At 56.3% G+C, this 12,817-nt stretch overlaps 1 protein-coding gene across 1 annotated transcript; it reads left to right on the forward strand.

Annotated features, from left to right (window-relative positions):
• Positions 1–237: 237 nt before the first annotated feature.
• MYBPH (myosin binding protein H) lies at positions 238–11,219 on the forward strand. Its single transcript, XM_040616656.1, has 11 exons — positions 238–712; positions 949–1,083; positions 2,976–3,143; positions 5,717–5,805; positions 6,828–7,023; positions 7,362–7,501; positions 7,648–7,807; positions 8,640–8,776; positions 9,169–9,355; positions 10,506–10,547; positions 11,127–11,219. Exons 1-10 carry the CDS (start codon positions 472–474, stop codon positions 10,514–10,516), a joined length of 1,464 nt encoding a protein of 487 aa, XP_040472590.1. The 5' UTR covers positions 238–471; the 3' UTR covers positions 10,517–10,547; positions 11,127–11,219.
• Positions 11,220–12,817: the final 1,598 nt, after the last annotated feature.

Consider the following 12,817-nt stretch of genomic DNA (forward strand, 5'->3'; position numbering starts at 1 on the left):
AAGGTGACCTGGCTCTGGCCTGACCAGTCCCGTGCGAGCCTGGGGGGGGGGGGGCAGGACCATATGCTGCGGTCCTATAGGAGGGGTAGTGGCATGCTGCTGAATGTGCAGGTCCCGGGTGGCTATTCCTGGCGGCCCCCGCCTGCGCAGGCAGATTGGTTTGCAGGGAGGTGACAAGTGCCAGCCGAAGCCTATAAAAATCTCCCAGCCCCTCTTCTGGCTCAGTGACCTGGTTCCCCCCTCCCAGGACAGCCGGTTCCCCCCTCCCAGGACAGCCGTCCCGGAGCAGACACTCTCCGTCCAGAGTGGAGACGCCTGGTCCAGAGCAGGGACCCCAGCTTCGGAGTCAAGATCCCAGATCTGGAGGAGATCCCTTTGGTCTGGAGCAGGGACCCCAAAACAGAGCAGAGATCCCAGAGAGGAGACCCCCCAAATCACTCTCTTCTCCAGCCCCCCCCCGGCTTTGCAGCAATGACCGGCAAAACTGCACCTCCGGCCGCAGACCCAGCTCTGGCAGCTCCAAAAGAAGAGCCAGCGCCAGCCCCAGCTGCTGAAGAGCCCCCAGCCCCTGAGCAGCCCCCAGCCCCTGCAGATGAGTCCGCTTCTGTCCCTACACCAGAAGCGACTCCAGCCCCTGAAGAAGGTCCCCCGGCTCCCCCAGCTGAACCCCAAGCCCCAGCCCCTGAACCGAAGCCTGAGAAACCAAAGGCAGGTGAGGACGGATCGGACACCGAAGCGGGGAGGGGAGATATGTAAGGCTGGGAGGGGGCATGGGGGGAGCTGGGGTGAAGGGATGGAGGGATGAAGTCATCAAGGGTATTTTTGCAGTGGGATTAGGCTGGGGGATTAGGAGGAGGGGGGGGCTGAGGACCAACATGGAGGTTGGGTGATTGCCCTCCAGCAGCCCCAGTACTGGAGAGCCTGTCCTCACCACTGCGCTTGTTACAGAGCCGCCCAGCTCCCCCTTGTCCTTGGCTGTGGAAGGAGTGAGCGAAAACTCGGTTATGCTGACCTGGAAAGCCCCAGAACGGACAGGCCAGTCGGGCCTGGATGGATACGTGGTGGAGATCTGCAAAGATGGAAGTAGGCTTGGGCTTTCCTGCCTCGTAAGCGTGGAGAGCTGCTGTGTTGCTGGGGAGGCGTGGGATGGAGCTGGGCAGAACCTGGCAGTGCGTGTCCCTGGGGACCATTTTCTTTTCTTTGCTCAAATGGGTTCATTTTAAATGATTTTTTTTTTCCATGGAGGAACAGGGCTTCCCACTGGCTTCAGATAGCAGTGGTGTCTTTAGCAGGGGGCTGGATGGGTTTAAATATCACTGCTGTGTTAGAGGGAGGAGGAGAGACCAGCATACCCAGTGAGGGTGGTCTCTGATGAACTCCAGCTCTGCAGAAACCTGGGGTTGGGATGGTGGTGTAAGACCTCAGGATGAAGAAGATGTGATTGTCCCACGTTAGTCTGAAATGAAAGTGCAGAAGGAATGGGGATAAGGTGGGAGGATGAGGGGGGAAAGGATCCTGGGCAGTGCAAGAGGGGCTACCATAGATCGGCAGGCAAGCCCTGCCTGAGCGAGATGGGGCTTGAGATGTTTGGAAGGAGAACGGCCGTTGCGGATGGAGGTGGGCTGGTGGGTGGCAACAATTATCTGCGGTTCTCCAGTTGCATGGCTGGTTGGTGGAATGGACTAGGTGGGTAAAACTTGTGGTTTGGGTGCTCTCTTGAAGCCCTGCTTGGCTTTGGGGTGAAAGTGAATGACTTGTGTGGCTGGGAGGATCTGTCAGGGGAGGCTGGGACTGGTGGGCTGGGTGCTGTATGTGGCTGCGGTGGTTTGAGAGACCCAGGTTGTCAATGGGCCTTGGGGAGCCTGGTCTGTGACCCTTGGCTGTTTAGCTCGTGGCACACATGATCAACACATGCTTGGCTGTGGGAGGCTTCCATCATTGGGCTGGGGACTGGGGAGGTAAACTGGGATGGGGGGTGAGGCCCTTGCGTGGGAGAAGGGGAGATGCAGCCACTCCTGGAGGGTGCTGGCTGACAGCCACCCAAAGGTCACAGTTTTGGATGCTCTGCTAGCTTGCTTTGAGCTTGGCTGGGTGACAGGAGAGCGCTAGTCATTCATTGAAAACCACGTGGGCTCCGTGACTCGGTATTTGGGCTGGTGCAAGACCCCGGGTGGCTAAAATACGGTGAGATCCCAGTGAGGGCTGGTGTGAGTAATGCCCGTGGTGAAGGGCAAGAGCAGCTGGTGGGATCTGGCTGGTCCAATGGCCCTGACAGGAAAACCTTCTTGGTTTGAAGGTGCACATGGTGGCTTAGCAAACACCAGCACTCATGGGTGGCTCTAATTGCCCACCTGGGACAGCCAGTCCCTTGGTGACTGGGGCAGCTGTTTTCTAACTGAGAAACCTGTTAAGAGCTTTGGCACATCACAAGGCTGCGTTAGCTAGCTGTTGGGGGGGAGGCTTCTGCATCTTGGCTAGGGGGTGAGTTTGAGATGCCCCTTCCAAGCAGGAAGAACAGTCAGAGATGTCTAGCTGACAGGTGACGAGCAGACCTTGCCTGATGTGGAAGGTGTGCTGGGGAACATGGTGAGCCCCAGCAAGTTACCCTGGGGCAGTGAGGGGAGCAGACTGGCTGGCAGGGCTGTCAAAGGATCTTAACTACTTCTAGAAATTCACCTGGAAGGTCAGCAGGGACCATGTTCGCTGGCCTAATGCCTTTTCTTGCTTGCAAACAGCCTCCTGAACAACAGTTGAGCTTCTGCCAGCATTTCGTGCCCCACGCTCCCTGGCAGGGTGGGGTGGCCAACCTCCCCTCTAAGATACCTTTTTCTGCTGCTGCCCCAAACCATGCAGTCTTTGCAAGGAAGGGAGAGGCTCTTTACCTCTGGTTTCACCCCCGTGGCTTGATCCTGCTCTTTGGGGTGTGCGTCCGTCTGTCCACTGCACGGCTGAAGTGCTCTGCTTGTTCATCGCAGGCACAGACTGGACGGCCGTGAACGAGGAGCCTTTTCTTTCCACCCGCTACACAATCCAGGACCTCAACTCCGGTGACAAGGTCCATGTGCGGGTGAAGGCTGTCAGCGCCAGCGGGGCCAGTGTCCCGGCAACATTGGAGCAGCCAGTCCTCATCAAGGAGATCCTCCGTAAGTACCGCTCCTGCCGCGCGTGGGTCCTGTGGGCTTTGCCAGCCGGGCAAAGGAATCGCCGTCCATCCTTGTAGCCTGGGCAGCCTCCGCACTCTAACACGTCACAATCCAGCCCTTGACCAGGTTGTTATTCTCCATAACTCTGTCCAGTTCCCTTGGGGTGGGATGGAGTAGCTCCCTGACTTCACAACACTGAACCTGCAGATGGTGAAGCTTTGCGGGTGAAGGACTCGGCGCAGAGCCACATTTTCAGATTTCATTGCAAGATCTCAGAAACTGTTTCACTTCCAGCACATTCCCTCTTCTTGGCCATACTACATCTCTAGTATGCCATCACACACACATCAGACAGCTTTGTTTATTTAGCTAACGAAAGTCAAGAGCTGGTAGTCTGGAGCATGGGAACTTTAATCATGCTGAACTCGCCAATGAATGACTTTCTCCCATGCTTAGCAAGACTCGCATTCCTCCCGAGGTGCTGTGAATGTGCTGAGGCTGATGTGTGACTGCAAGGTTAGTTTTCACTTAGCAAATACATAGACTTATTTTGCCTTTACAAGGAATTATTAAAGCACGGGTTTTCCTGTTACTCAAAGAACACATCATGTATTTCAGCTGCTTTAAAATAGTAATAATAATAACAAAAGTTATTTCCAGGAACCATCAGCTTTTCATAGGAAAAGGCTTGGAGAAGGCTATCAGCATCTGGAAGGGGTCCTGCAGGGTCTGTCCTCTCAGTCTGCCCGGAGGAGGTGAACATGGCTTTGTGGTTGGCATCTGCTGCCGTGTTTACCTCCAGATCTCAAAGCCATCCCAACATAACTTGTAGGACCAGGGAGGATGAGGCAGGGGGGACTGGTGTGAGATACCAAGTACACAACTTGTGTTTCCCACTTCTAATCCTTCGCTGCGCCCACCACTTCAAACCCCCTGCCCCGGCTGCCTGAGCTCTGTCCCAACCGTGTGTACCAGCTGAGAGGTGTAAAACCCAAAAAGCTGAAGGACCCACGCACAGCTTGCTCTTGCTTCATGCTGGTGAGGTGTTTGGCTTGGTTTCCTTCCCCCCTCTTTTCTTTTTACTGACTGAAACCCTTCATTAACAAGCAGCACGTGCCTACTCATGCATTTCATTCTAAATACAGCCCTGTGCACGTTGCCTGGCTTTGAGGAGCAAATTAGCCCCCAGTGTCCCTCTGCCCCCCTGTGTCCACTCCAGTGGTGCTGGTCTGTGTGGTGTCCACAACTCCATTCCTCTTTGCCCCGTCCGTTACCTTCTGATCTTCGCATTTTATTTGGGACTGCATTTTGTACTTATCGGTTCATTTATAGCATCACAAGGGATTTTAAATAGCAGCGATACAGACGGCAGAGAGTTTGAAAACAGGTGGGACGAGTGGGTTTGGGAAGTGGAGAGAGACAAGGAGAAACCAGATGAAGATTTGGTGTGGGAGTTGCATTTTGCAGGGAGCTAGAGCAGGAAAAATGCCTTTCCACCCACAGCAGCACGTCACCTGGGCCACCAACCCTGTCCAGCCCTCTCCAGCTGAGCAAGGCGCACAGAGCTGGAGAAAGCACCCATGAATTAACATTCCTCCACCGAGGTCAGGTTTCTCTGCCCCGCTGAGACTGATGAGCCCAAGTGGCAGCATCGATGCACGGATCCCCGAAATGAATAGCAGCAAGAGCAGAGGAGGGACCATCTCAGCTGTCAGCGGGGCCATCTGGGACTGCTGGGCATCTCCCTGCCCTCCCCAGCCCACTGCCGGTGTTTCACGCTCACAGCTGTTTAGCCATTGCTCAGTCCCGGGTTAATTCTGACCATGCCCCCTCCCCAGAGCTAAGCTCCGGCACGTTTAATCCAGGCAGAGACATGCAGCTTTTTATGAGTGGCTCACGTAAACCCAATGCCTCCCCAGAAGGATCACCCAGTGGCACCCACCCGGTAGGGTTACATGGCTGCTGCTATTTTCACCCTGGGAAGGAGACTCCACCAGCATTCTCCAGGGCGTTTTTTGCTTATCTTTGTTATGTTCCCTTGGGGATGTTAGCCTTCGTTTTAAGCCTGGGGCTTTCACAGCTCTGCTGCGAGTAACCATGCACCATCTTGGTCTTGCAACGGCCTTGAGCGCACATCGAAGGTGGAGGTCTGGCGAGCCTTGTCCTTGTTAAAAGTTGGGTTGTGTGCCTCTGGGCAGTCTGCTTTCTGAACTGGGGAGAAATATTTCCTAACGCAGAGATGCTGTCCTCTGCCTTGCTGCCGTGTAGGCTGTGCTGTGGCTCTTCTGGGTAAGCCCATGTTGGTGTCCGTGGCCTGGCTACAATGGAGGCGAATGGTCCATCGGGGTGGTGACCTGGGGGCTCAAGGATGGGTGTAATTTTGGGGTGCAGGCAATGGGGTAGGTTGGCACGGCCCTGCAGAGAAGCAAGCATGTCCAGGAGATGGGATGGAAGAGGTGGCTGTGTTTCCGGGTGGGATTTCTGGATGGCCAAGTGGGGGGATGCATGGGGTGGGTCAGCCAGCTGGGGGCTGTGATTTTCTTGGCCCCACAGCATAACTTTCTGGTCCCTAGAGCTCCCGAGGATCCGTGTGCCTCGTCACCTGCGGCAGACGTATGTCAGGTGCGTTGGGGATGCTGTGAACATGATGATCCCTTTCCAGGTAGGTGGATGAATTGGGAGTTACTCCCCCAGGCTCTTTCTCTGCAGGTTGGCTTCTGCAGTGACTTTTCTAGGCCCTGTGACATGCCTGGGGCCAACAGTGGGCTGGCTTGTCCTGATCCCCATGTCTCATGGGCCAAGGGTGGGAGATGGGGTGGGAACATCTCTCCCGTTCCTGCCTAGTTCCCATTTTTCTCCTGCTGTGTTTTCGTTGCTAGTAGTGACAACAGGATCACCCCAAACATGCTAGGGCATGGGCTAGCTATTGCTGCTGCCTCTGCCCATGAGCCCTGTTCAGCTCATGTTCCTGGCAGGGATCTGGCCATGTACCACAAGACCCCACGGCACAGCAGTGGGGACCTTCCTGGGGAAAGCAGCTGCCTTTGGAGCAGGGCAGCCCCAGGGCTGTGTGATGGGGGGAGTGATGCAGAAACTGGTGGGCCAGGCTGCAGGTCCTCTCCTCAACTGATCATATACTGTGTGGGGCATCACCAAAGCATCTCCATCATGGCATCTGAGATAGAGAAAACCAGTCCTGAAACATGCTGGTCAAGCAGGGGGAAGCGAGAGGCAGAAAGCTGCCCCAGAGTTGAGGAACATGTCCATGCCACGTCTCATAAGCAGCTGGGAGCCTGCTCTGCCTGTGCTCCAGGCATGAATTTGCCCTGGATGCTGAATTCAAGCCCCTGCTGCTAGGCTGGAACCTGGGCTCAGTGTCTGGGCCACAGGAGCACAGCTTTGCCTGAGATGCCCTGGGCAGGTAAAGCTGGGCTTGCTCCATAAGGACTCTGGGAGACCAGCATGTTCCAGCATCATCCCTGGAGCCTGATGGCTTCACATCAGTGGGACTGGCAGGGACCGGCTGTAGTTCCATCCCTGGGGACTGCTGGATGGGAGAGGCCAGATCCAGGCCACTGCTGCCTGGACAAAGCAGGTTGGCTCTGCCCACCCATCCTTCCCCGCAGGATGTGGTGGGACCATGTGCTCAAGTGGCTCCTAACCTGCCTGCGTGGGTTGCTCCAGGGAAAGCCGCAGCCTGAGGTGATCTGGACCAAGGGTGGCCAGCCCCTGGACACCAGCCGCATCAACATCCGCAACTTGGAGAGTGACACCATCTTCTACATCCGCAACGCGCAGCGCAGCGATTCGGGCAAGTACGAGCTTGCCGTGCGGGTAAATGGAGCGGAGGACAAGGCTACCCTGGACGTTCGAGTGATCGGTAAGGTTGGGGATGGGACCCTGCAGGGCCACCCTGGGGCTCGTTTCTGCCCCTTGGCTGGGGATAGCTCTTGCTCTGGGTGGGATGGGACAGGGCTACCAACAAGGCAGGGGATTCTGGTGTCCCTCTTCCACTGGGATCTTCTGCAGCGTCATGGAGATTAACTCCTCTGCCTGGGGATGCAGGGCTTCTGCCACCCATGCCCATTGCAGCTTCTCATCCCTCGTGTGCTGCAACAGGGTGATAAGAGATTAAAAGCGAGGTGCAAGGGGTGGTCAAGGCACAGAATGCAGGGGGAGCAAATTAGGATGCCACCCTGTGAGGGTTTGTGTTTGCAGAACCACCAGGCCCCCCCCAGAACCTGAAGCTGGTGGATGTGTGGGGCTTTAATGTGGCGCTGGAGTGGACCCCCCCAGTGGACAATGGCAACTCCGACATCAAGGGCTACAGGGTGCAGAAGTCAGACAAGAAGAGTGGGGTGAGTCCGGGCACTCCTGTGTCCTGGTGCTGGGGATGTCCTGGTGGGAGCGGAGCAGCTGCACACCCCTGTCTCCCCACATGCCTTCTACATCCTTTGGACAGCCTGCCTTTCCTCACCACTCTTTTTCACTCCCCTCCTCCCAGAAATGGTTCACAGCACTGGAGCGCTGCACCCGCACCAGCTGCACCATCTCCGACCTCATCATCGGCAATACCTACTCATTCCGGGTGTTCGCGGAAAACGCCTGTGGACTGAGCGAGAAGGCAGCTGTTGCCTCTGGGGTGGCCCACATCCAGAAGACAAGTAGGGACAAGGCTCTGGCTAAGGGGTTGGGGGATGCTGATGGGCAAGAGGGGTCCTATGCCCATTTGGGCTAGTGGGGCTTCCTCGGTGTTGTGGTGATGCTGCTGGGCTGGTGCCAAGGCAGGTCCCTGTCCCCAGGCTGTGCAGCCCTGAGGGAGAGGTCCTCTGCCCTCCTTCTACACCTCCTTTTGCCTCCAAGGAAGACTTGTGCCATGGTCAGCCCCATGGGTGGGATCAAGGCATGGAAATTCCTGGGATGGAATCAAAGCAGGAGCTGGGAGGGGTGAGGATCAGCCCTGGCTTTAACCCCACAGCTCAGGGCCAGCAGAGGAAGGCACCCCTGCAGTGGTCCATCTCAGGGCCAAACCTCCAAACCAGCATCCCTCAGCCCCATTCTCCCTCCAGCTATTTCCATCCTGCTCCATGGTAGCACATGGTGAGCTGGGGTCTCTGCCACTTGCAGAGCTTATCTCCAGCTCCTACTTCTCTGCCCTGAATTTTGGGGATGGAGTAGGAGATCCAGAGAGGTGTCTGGCCTGTATCTGGCAAGCCGCATGTAGCATGCATCGCAGTGATGGTTTGCAGACTGGCATCTTCCCTGTCCCCTGCAGAGACTGGGAACTAACATGACATGGCTGGATGAGAAGGGATCTATAGACAGAGCTGGGCTGAGCTGAAGGCCAGGTCCTTGGGTCGGGCTAGATGCTGTCTGGCTTGTTTTATGAGGGAGCAGAAACATTTTGGGGTATCTTGGGCTGAATTCCTGTGACTATGTACTGGTCAGCCCAGAAGCCCAAGCTCTGCCTCAGCCTAGACTTCATTATTTTCTTAGAAACTGTTTACCAGCCAGAAAAGATCCCCCAACGGGACATGATGGAGCCTCCAAAGTTCACCCAGCCCCTAACAGACCGAACCACGACCCGGGGCTACAGCACACATCTCTTCTGCTGCGTCCGGGGCTTCCCCCAGGTCAGTGGTTCCCCCCCTGGGCAGCCACCAGTGGGGATGCTGCAGGGTGGCTGGAGGTGCTGGGAGACGGTGGCTCATGTTGGGTTAGGGCTGGATGAGGTTAGAGGGCAATTCTGAGTTGGTTTGGAGTGTTTACGCGTGGAGATGGGTGACAGGTCTTAATTCAAGCCATGTCCTGTTTCTTTCTGCCCTGGGGAAGGAACTGTGGAGCCGTGCTTAGGGCTCAAAAATGGGAAGTTTAGCTCTTCGAACTACTTCTGACTATGAATCCCACCATGTCTACCAGCTTCAGGCAGGGTCACGGCAGAGCGAGGTGGCTGCATTTTGGAGCCAGCTAGATTTCTCATTTCTCTCCCTGTCTTAACAAACAAATAAATCCTGTTGCCTTCCAGCCTAAAATCATCTGGATGAAAAATCAGATGGAGATACGGGAAGACCCCAAATACATAGCGATGATCGAGCAGGGTGTCTGCTCCCTGGAAATCCGCAAGCCCAGCCCTTTCGATGGGGGCATCTACACCTGCAAAGCTGTGAACCCCTTGGGGGAAGCCTCAGTAGACTGCAAACTTGATGTGAAAGGTAAGATTGGCTGAGGAGATAGAGGAGCAGGCTTCCTTGCCTGCTTTTCCTGTTCTCACTTTCACGGTGGTGTCGTTTGTCCCTGTTCTGTGTTGATCCTGGTGATGGTAAAGCCCAAGGACATGGGGCAGCCCTATGGGGCTGGAGCTGGAGCTTTGGGCTTCTTGGGTTATCGGTCTTGAAACACCTTGAAATTGCTTGCCTTCATTCATGGCCAATAAAAATGGGGAGGAAACCAGAAATTCCAGAGCCAGAGGACCAGAGGTGCTGGTGGAGGCTGGGACAGTCGTTTGCCCCTCACTGTGCCTACCAGCACTTGTGTCCCGAGCCAGGGGTGGGGTGGGGGTGGGGGCTCTGCTGAACGCCCTCCACTTGCACCTGGGTTGTTCTGATTTATGCCTCAGGATCCTGCCTAGAGCTCCCAGCTCACATTTCCCTGCCTCAGCAGAGCGCCCAGCCCAGCCCTTGCATGCGGGTGCCCTGCTTTGCTCCCTGCAGATGCTGCCTCTGCATGCTGCACACCCTCCTTGGCATGCAGGAGGATGCATGCTCACACACTACACGCATGTTCCTTGAGTGGCAGTGTGTCCTTAAACACGTGTCACACTTATTATTTCTCATTCCATGGCTTCCCAGCACATGCTTGCCCCAAGACATGCTCTGCCCTACTTCTCACGCAGGCAGGGCTCTGATCCGGCAGGTGCCCAGCATCCTCGGTCCCTGCTGGAGCCACAGGGCTGCCAGCACGGCATGGGGTTGGTGCTGGCTCTGTGGCAGCTGGTGGCAGGGCTCCCAGCCCATGCAGTGAGCACTGACCCAGCCAGCCCTGACCAGGTAGGGCTGTCAGCGCAGCCGTGCAGGTGGCACGGTGAAGTCTGCCAGGAGGATGAGCTGCTGGTTGTGCTGGGGACACCAAGCACCTGGGAGTCACCCAGGCTGGGATCTTGTGGGCAAGCTGGCCAGGAGCAGGCAGTGATGGGGATGTGCATGATTGCTTGGAGTGTGTATGTGTGAGGGTGGTGTGTGTAGGTGCATGTTGGTACGTGTGCACATGAATAAGTTGGTTATACCCTGGCCCGCTTTTGGTAGCCAAAAGTGGAGTAAGACGAGGGAAGTTCAGGGGGTTTATATCTCCTGTGCTCTCCTGCAGTGCCCCAGTGAGGACAGATCAGAGCACAAGATGAAGATCAAGGTAGGTCTGGGCTGGGGCTGTGGGAAGGAGGGGAGGGTGGATCACTTCATCGGGGTTGCGGTGGGTTGAGTGTCCTGAATCAGCCCTTGTCACCTGCTGATGGAGCCCCAGTCTCAGGTCTCCATCATCCCATGGCTGGAGATGCACTGGTGGGGTGGGAACCACGGGTGTGGAGCCTGAGAGAAACCTGCCCTTTTGCAAGGTGGAGGGAGGGCTGTGAATATGGCCAGGAGGAAAAACATGCCTGTGGAGGCTGATGTGCCTGGCAGGTGCAGGGGCAGCATGGCCAGCAGAGCTCCGGTTTGCAGACAGGGCTCAGAGACCTGGGGCATCAGGGGCTGGATGCACATGAGGGGTGTAGGGCAGGTATAAAGGGGTGTGAAATGGGACTGCGGGGTGGAAAAGCAGAGCTAAAGCAGTTGCACCTGAGTTTTTTGGGGTGGGAGAGGGTGGAAGAGCTGGGCCGGGTTTGTCTTCCGTTACAGCCGTAGCTGGGATGTGGTTTCCCATCTCATCCCTCACCACTGCTCGCTTGGCAGCAATGCCCTTGCAGGACTCGGATCTCATTCCTTTACTCAGGTGGATGCTGCAGCTGCTGTGTGGTAGCATGACACGTGGTGATGCTTCTGGCCATGGTCTCTGCTGGCCTGTCCCTCCCTGGTAGTGCGCGGCAGGGGGGGGGGCTGTACCTCAGCCTGCCATGGCATGGTCCTCTGTAGGAGCTGTGACAAGGAAACAAGCCCATCTCAGGGGCTTTGGTCCTAATAAAAAAGCCCAAACTGCTCTGTCCTGCTCCTTGTGGGGGTGTTGGGTGGGGGAGGCAGAGGGGAGAGAGCTGCCAGGTATGCTCCAGGTTCATATAATCATCCAATCAAACTGAGGATGGCTTTTCAGCTTGAAAAGAAAGGACCAGCTTTCTGAAGAATATATGAAGATGATTAAACCAGTAGCAACCCAACAACGGGAAGGAGAAGGACGGGGAAATGTTTCTTGCTGGAGAATCATTCTGGCTGGGGGGTGGAAAAAGCAATATCACAACTGTGGCATGTTGATGCTTCTTCATGGAAGTACAAATTCTTTATCCGTGCTAGCATAGCAATGATGCTGCCACCAGCATCCCTTCCCCACAGCATGAGACAGCAGGGGCAGGACATGCCCATGTGTTATCTGGAGGAGGAGGGATGGTCCCTGTTAGCTACTGATAGCTCGTGTGCATAAAGATGACTCCGTACAGCTCTGAGACAGCTCAGGTCAGATGCTGTTTATTAACAGAGAGCCCAGACAGATCCATCAAACTGACTAAGCACATCGTTAGCCAGGGGTCAGCAGCTTGGCGTACCCCCTCCCGCAGCACAGCATCCCTCTGGGGCTGGGGTGGGCAAGGGCAGGAGCTCTCTTCCCCATGTGCCAGCTTGGCCGTGGGGCCAGACCCTGCCCTGAGCGAGGCATATCCTGGCAGGTGCTGGCACTGCTGGCGTGGGTGCAGATCCAGCCTGGCCATCTGCAGATCCGAGCCCAGCCCTTGGTGCCACTGGAGAGCAAAGCCAGGCAGTGCCCATAGCTGAAAGCTGTCCCTTCCCCGCAGCATCACTCCTGCAGCTCTGCTTTGTCCCTGCGTGCCCCCAGTCACCCCAGTCGTGCCCAGGATGAAGTCTGTGGGGATACTGCTGTTCCCAGGGGCTCCGCACTGTCCACTCCAGCCATCCTTTCCACCATCAGAGGGCATTGTCGGATTAATTTTTACCCCAGCTGCTGCTGGCCAGGCTGGTTTACCGAGGTGGTTGGGGTTAGTGGTGGCAGTGGGCAGAGGCTGCAGTGTGTCTGGCAGGTGGAGAGCAGCTCTTCCCCTGGCACGCTCCCACCTGCCCTCGGGCACTGCTGGGGATGTCCTGGCCCCCTCGACATCCCTGGCATCTTGGCATGTGGCTTGGGACAGGGGCTGGGGCTGGGCTGTGTTAGCTGGGGGTTTGCTAACGCAGGGGGAAGCAGCAGCTCCAAGACTGTGTCATGCTGCACGCTGTGCCCTTTCCAGACTCTTAATGTGATCCTACAGGGCAAAGACTGTGTTTGTAACCCCACAGGGGACTGGGGTGGGTAACAGCATCCACATTTAGTGAGCTCTCCTAGGGAAAGGTCCAGAGAGCATGGAGTGGAAAAATCCACTAGATGTTTTTTTCTGAAAGCATTCACATGCCTTTTTATTTATGAGCATCCCAGTCGTCAGGTTTCTGGGCACCTTAGCAAGGATCAGGCAAAGGCATCAGTTCCAG

This window comes from Falco naumanni, chromosome 17 (assembly GCF_017639655.2).
Source record: "Falco naumanni isolate bFalNau1 chromosome 17, bFalNau1.pat, whole genome shotgun sequence".
Classification (NCBI taxonomy): Eukaryota; Metazoa; Chordata; class Aves; order Falconiformes; family Falconidae; genus Falco; species Falco naumanni.